General features: G+C 42.7%; 1 protein-coding gene across 1 annotated transcript in view; it reads right to left on the minus strand.

Moving 5' to 3' along the window:
• Positions 1–3,089: 3,089 nt before the first annotated feature.
• The window catches only part of LOC109882999 (agouti-related protein-like), a 7,944-nt gene continuing 3,714 nt past the window's right edge, over positions 3,090–7,319 (minus strand). Inside the window, exons 3-4 of the mRNA XM_031812364.1 lie at positions 6,694–6,800; positions 3,090–4,125 (exon numbers count right to left, since the gene is read on the minus strand). Coding sequence (XP_031668224.1) covers positions 3,934–4,125; positions 6,694–6,800 — 299 coding nt within the window. The 3' untranslated portion in view covers positions 3,090–3,933. The remainder of the gene's footprint in view (positions 4,126–6,693; positions 6,801–7,319) is intronic.

The raw sequence follows: 7,319 nt of genomic DNA on the forward strand, positions 1-7,319 counted from the left end.
CACCTAGAGGCTGCCATTTAGTGGTGATATCACCTAGAGGCTGCCATTTAGTGGTGATATCACCTAGAGCCTGCCATTTAGTGGAGATATCACCTAGAGGCTGCCATTTAGTGGAGATATCACCTAGAGGCTGCCATTTAGTGGAGATATCACCTAGAGACTGCCATTTAGTGGAGATATCACCTAGAGGCTGCCATTTAGTGGAGATATCACCTAGAGGCTGCCATTTAGTGGTGATATCACCTAGAGGCTGCCATTTAGTGGTGATATCACATAGAGGCTGCCATTTAGTGGAGATATCACCTAGAGGCTGCCATTTAGTGGTGATATCACATTGAGGCTGCCATTTAGTGTTGATATCATCTAGTATATGATGTAATGAATCATCCCAGTGTGTTTATGAATGCCAAAGGAGATAACCCCTAGTATATGATGTTATGTATCATCCCAGTGTGTTTATGAATGCCAAAGGAGATAACCCCTAGTATATGATGTAATGAATCATCCCAGTGTGTTTCTGAATGCCAAAGGAGATAACCCCTAGTATATGATGTAATGAATCATCTCAGTGTGTTTATGAATGCCAAAGGAGATAACCCCTAGTATATGATGTAATGAATCATCCCAGTGTGTTTATGAATGCCAAAGGAGATAACCCCTAGTATATGATGTAATGAATCATCCCAGTGTGTTTATGAATGCCAAAGGAGATAACCCCTAGTATATGATGTAATGAATCATCCCAGTGTGTTTATGAATGCCAAAGGAGATAACCCCTAGTATATGATGTAATGAATCATCCCAGTGTGTTTATGAATGCCAAAGGAGATAACCCCTAGTATATGATGTTATGTATCATCACAGTGTGTTTATGAATGCCAAAGGAGATAACCCCTAGTATATGATGTAATGAATCATCCCAGTGTGTTTATGAATGCCAAAGGAGATAACCCCTAGTATATGATGTAATGAATCATCCCAGTGTGTTTATGAATGCCAAAGGAGATAACCCCTAGTATATGATGTAATGTATCATCCCAGTGTGTTTATGAATGCCAAAGGAGATAACCCCTAGTATATGATGTAATGAATCATCCCAGTGTGTTTATGAATGCCAAAGGAGATAACCCCTAGTATATGATGTTATGTATCATCCCAGTGTGTTTATGAATGCCATAGGAGATAACCCCTAGTATATGATGTAATGAATCATCCCAGTGTGTTTATGAATGCCAAAGGAGATAACCCCTAGTATATGATGTAATGAATCATCCCAGTGTATTTATGAATGCCAAAGGAGATAACCCCTAGTATATGATGTAATGAATCATCCCAGTGTGTTTATGAATGCCAAAGGAGATAACCCCTAGTATATGATGTAATGAATCATCTCAGTGTGTTTATGAATGCCAAAGGAGATAACCCCTAGTATATGATGTAATGTATCGTCACAGTGTGTTTCTGAATGCCAAAGGAGATAACCCCTAGTATATGATGTAATGAATCATCCCAGTGTGTTTATGAATGCCAAAGGAGATAACCCCTAGTATATGATGTAATGTATCATCACAGTGTGTTTATGAATGACAAAGGAGATAACCCCTAGTATATGATGTAATGAATCATCCCAGTGTGTTTATGAATGCCAAAGGAGATAACCCCTAGTATATGATGTTATGTATCATCCCAGTGTGTTTATGAATGCCAAAGGAGATAACCCCTAGTATATGATGTAATGAATCATCCCAGTGTGTTTATGAATGCCAAAGGAGATAACCCCTAGTATATGATGTAATGAATCATCCCAGTGTGTTTATGAATGCCAAAGGAGATAACCCCTAGTATATGATGTAATGAATCATCACAGTGTGTTTATGAATGCCAAAGGAGATAACCCCTAGTATATGATGTAATGAATCATCACAGTGTGTTTATGAATGCCAAAGGAGATAACCCCTAGTATATGATGTAATGTATCATCACAGTGTGTTTATGAATGCCAAAGGAGATAACCCCTAGTATATGATGTTATGTATCATCCCAGTGTGTTTATGAATGCCAAAGGAGATAACCCCTAGTATATGATGTAATGAATCATCCCAGTGTGTTTATGAATGCCAAAGGAGATAACCCCTAGTATATGATGTAATGAATCATCCCAGTGTGTTTATGAATGCCAAAGGAGATAACCCCTAGTATATGATGTAATGAATCATCCCAGTGTGTTTATGAATGCCAAAGGAGATAACCCCTAGTATATGATGTAATGAATCATCACAGTGTGTTTATGAATGCCAAAGGAGATAACCCCTAGTATATGATGTAATGAATCATCACAGTGTGTTTATGAATGCCAAAGGAGATAACCCCTAGTATATGATGTAATGTATCATCACAGTGTGTTTATGAATGCCAAAGGAGATAACCCCTAGTATATGATGTTATGTATCATCCCAGTGTGTTTATGAATGCCAAAGGAGATAACCCCTAGTATATGATGTAATGAATCATCCCAGTGTGTTTATGAATGCCAAAGGAGATAACCCCTAGTATATGATGTAATGAATCATCCCAGTGTGTTTATGAATGCCAAAGGAGATAACCCCTAGTATATGATGTAATGTATCATCTCAGTGTGTTTATGAATGCCAAAGGAGATAACCCCTAGTATATGATGTAATGAATCATCCCAGTGTGTTTATGAATGCCAAAGGAGATAACCCCTAGTATATGATGTAATGTATCATCCCAGTGTGTTTATGAATGCCAAAGGAGATAACCCCTAGTATATGATGTAATGTATCATCCCAGTGTGTTTATGAATGCCAAAGGAGATAACCCCTAGTATATGATGTTATGTATCATCCCAGTGTGTTTATGAATGCCAAAGGAGATAACCCCTAGTATATGATGTAATGAATCATCCCAGTGTGTTTATGAATGCCAAAGGAGATAACCCCTAGTATATGATGTAATGAATCATCCCAGTGTGTTTATGAATGCCAAAGGAGATAACCCCTAGTATATGATGTTATGTATCATCGTCATTTGAAATGTCAGTTCAGAGACCATTTTTCTTTTCTATGACACAAAATAATAACTTTTTTATTTATTTCATTTTTATTCATAAGATACAATAAATTACTATTTGCACTGATTTCTTAAACGTACCTAGAGAGAGTGTTTGACTTTCAAAATAATGGCTGTCAATTGAATACAATTGTTTTTAATAAAAAGGTGTTTCCCTATTATGGAATTTCCATGAAAAATAAAATAATATTGTCAACTACAGGTATTTAAAAAATATATATATATAATTCATTATGCGAGTTTCACATACTGAAGTCTTAAACCACGTAGCAGAAGCTGTTCAACTCTGTCTCACAATTAGACTACTGTTAAGACTCAGGGCACATGATGAACATACGGAACCTGATTCACTATTTCAAATCCATAAACCAAACTTTAAATGTCCACTTTTGATTTGAGTAATGTAAGTATTTTACATTCTGGTCTCTTTAAAAAATAAAGATGTTCTCAGTTGTTTTTAAGATCAAAAATAATTAACAAATAAAAAGTTTTAAAAATCTTTGCCAATTTTTTTTGGGGGGGGGGGACAATTATATTACCTTTTTAGAGATTTGATTTGTCTTTCGACTTTCATTGAACGATGAATGTACACCATCTAACCTATCGGGGAAATAAATAAATAAATATAAAACACAACCAGAGTTAACATCAAGAAGAAAATACAAAGCAACGAGAGTGTCCTATTGGCCGGTCTCACTGATGCATCTTGGGATGTATAGTCTGTGTTTGCGTGCTCGTAAAATCAAGCCTTGCGGATATGGATTAGATACTGACTGTAGACTGGCAGAGAAAGGGGCCCCACCGTGAGAGGGGGGGGGCCGTAGATGGTTTTCTAGGAGTGTTTTAGGGACGCCGGTGAGCGCCGGCGCAGGCCGTCCGACGGCAGTAGCAGATGGAGCCGAACATTCGGGGGTAGCGGGTATCGCAGGGGTCGCAGCAGGGCAGCGTGTTACCCAGACAGGACTGCTGGTGGGGGATACAGCGACGGGGAGAACGCATGGCCCTGCTCTGCAGCTGCATCGCCTCAGCAACATCCTGGTAGATGGACAGACGAGACAGAACACAGACAGGACCGATGTTACACAGTGGAGGGAGGGAGAGGACCCAGAACACAGACAGGACCGATGTTACACAGTGGAGGGAGGGAGGGAGGGAGGGAGGGAGGGAGGGAGGGAGGGAGGGAGGGAGGGAGGGAGGGAGGGAGGGGACCCAGAACACAGACAGGACCGATGTTACACAGTAGAGGGAGGGAGGGGACCCAGAACACAGACAGGACCGATGTTACACAGTGGAGGGAGGGAGAGGACCCAGAACACAGACAGGACCGATGTTACACAGTGGAGGGAGGGAGAGGACCCAGAACACAGACAGGACCGATGTTATACAGTGGAGGGAGGGAGGGGACCCAGAACACAGACAGGACTGATGTTACACAGTGGAGGGAGGGAGGGGACCCAGAACACAGACAGGACTGATGTTACACAGTGGAGGGAGGGAGGGGACCCAGAACACAGACAGGACCGATGTTATACAGTGGAGGGAGGGAGGGAGGGGACCCAGAACACAGACAGGACTGATGTTACACAGTGGAGGGAGGGAGGGAGGGGACCCAGAACACAGACAGGACTGATGTTACACAGTGGAGGGAGGGAGGGAGGGGACCCAGAACACAGACAGGACCGATGTTACACAGTGGAGGGAGGGAGGGGACCCAGAACACAGACAGGACCGATGTTATACAGTGGAGGGAGGGAGGGGACCCAGAACACAGACAGGACTGATGTTACACAGTGGAGGGAGGGAGGGGACCCAGAACACAGACAGGACCGATGTTACACAGTGGAGGGAGGGAGGGGACCCATTACAGCAGGGCAGCGTGTTGCCCAGACAGGACTGCTGGTGAGGGGATACAGCGACAGGGAGAACTCATGGCTCTGCTCCCACAGCTGCACAGCCTCAACCTCAGCCTGGTGGAATGTATGACCCAGCCAGTTAGCCTGGTCCGAACCAGAAGGAGCCAGAGGGCAGGAGCCTCTGTTTCTATAGCGTGAGGCAGCTTGATGTTGCTTTGATGTACAAGTACAGCCCCTGGACAGAATGTTAGACAGTAGACACCACACATACAGACAGACAGATGGACACACACACACACACACACACGTTTGTTTTACTATCCTTGTGGGGACAAAACAACTGATTCTCATTCAAAATCCATTTTTCCCAAACTCTTAACATAACCCTAAACCTTAACCCCTAGCTCCTAACCCTTAACTCCTAACCCTTAACTCCAAACCCTTAACTCCTAACCCTTAACTCCTAACATTAACTCCTAACCTTAACCCTAACTCCTAACCCTAACTCCTAACCCCTAACCCTTAACTCTAACCCTAGCCCTTAACTCCTAACTCCTAACCCTAACCCCTAACTCCTAACCCTAACTCCTAACTCCTAACTCGAACCCCTAACTCCTAACCCTAACTCTAACTCCTAACTCCTAACCCTAAACCTTAACCCCTAACTCCTAATCCTAACTCTAACTCCTAACTCCTAACTCTAACCCCTAACCCTAACTCCTAACTCCTAACCCTAAACCTTAACCCCTAACTCCTAATCCTAACTCTAACTCCTAACTCCTAACTCTAACCCCTAACCCTAACTCCTAACTCCTAACCCTAAACCTTAACCCCTAACTCCTAACTCTAACCCCTAACTCCTAACCCTAACTCTAACCCCTAACTCCTAACCCTAACTCCTAACCCCTAACTCCTAACCCTAAACCTTAACCCCTAACTCCTAACCCTAACTCCTAACCGCTAACTCCTAACCCTTAACTCTAACCCTAGCCCTTAACTCCTAACCCCTAACTCCTAACCCTAACCCCAAACTCCTAACCCTAACCCCTAACCCCTAGCCCCTAACCCCTAACTCCTAACCCCTAACTCCTAACCCCTAACCCCTAACCCCTAACCCTTAACTCTAACGACTGACCTTAACCTTAACTCCTAACTCCTAACATTAACCCCTAACTCCTAACCCTAACTCTAACCCCTAACTCTGGAACCTAACTCTAACCCCTAACTCCTAACTCCTAACCCTAACCCCTAACTCCTAACCCCTAACTCCTAACCCTAACCCTAACCCCTAACCCTAACCCCTAACCCTTAACTCTAATCCTAACTCTAACGCCTGACCTTAACCTTAACTCCTAACTCCTAACATTAACCCCTAACTCCTAACCCTAACTCTAACCCCTAACTCTTGAACCTAACTCTAACCCCTAACTCTAACTCTTAAACCTAAACCTAACCCTAACTCTTAAACCTAAACCTTTTACTATCCTTGGTAGAACGTCCGGTCTCCATTGTTTTACTATCCTTGGTAGAACGTCTGGTCTCCATTGTTTTACTATCCTTGGTAGAACGTCTGGTGTCCATTGTTTTACTATCCTTGGTAGAACGTCTGGTCTCCATTGTTTTACTATCCTTGGTAGAACATCTGGTCTCCATAAGTACACAGTAGTAAACCCTAAACATGTTAAAGTGATGTACACGTTGCACGCTGTCATACACAACGAGTAATGATTTAAATAGTATATTGATCCACCTCATCGTAGGTTTCCATGTCCATCAGCAGCTCCTCCTCCTTCTCCTCTTCATCCTCAGACTCTAAGCGGAAACCCACAGGATCCCCTCTAGAGAGAGAGCCTTTACCTAAGGGGAGAAACGAAAGCTCAATCCATCAATCCATCAATCAATCAATCAGAACGGGATCATTTCCTAGAGAGGAATGACTTCAATCAAAACGTTAGCCGGCTAACTGACTGATTCAGCTTTCTGGAACAATCCTCGGCTAACTGATTGATTCAGCTTTCTGGAACAATCCACTGCTAACTGACTGATTCAGCTTTCTGGAACAATCCTCGGCTAACTGACTGATCCAGCTTTCTGGAACAATCCACTGCTAACTGACTGATCCAGCTTTCTGGAACAATCCACTGCTAACTGACTGATCCAGCTTTCTGGAACAATCCACTGCTAACTGACTGATTCAGCTTTCTGGAACAATCCTCTGCTAACTGACTGATTCAGCTTTCTGGAACAATCCACTGCTAACTGACTGATTCAGCTTTCTGGAACAATCCACTGCTAACTGACTGATTCAGCTTTCTGGAACAATCCTCTGCTAACTGACTGATTCAGCTTTCTGGAACAATCCACTGCTAACTGACT

This window comes from Oncorhynchus kisutch, unplaced genomic scaffold (genome assembly GCF_002021735.2).
Source record: "Oncorhynchus kisutch isolate 150728-3 unplaced genomic scaffold, Okis_V2 Okis03b-Okis08b_hom, whole genome shotgun sequence".
NCBI classification, from domain to species: Eukaryota; Metazoa; Chordata; class Actinopteri; order Salmoniformes; family Salmonidae; genus Oncorhynchus; species Oncorhynchus kisutch.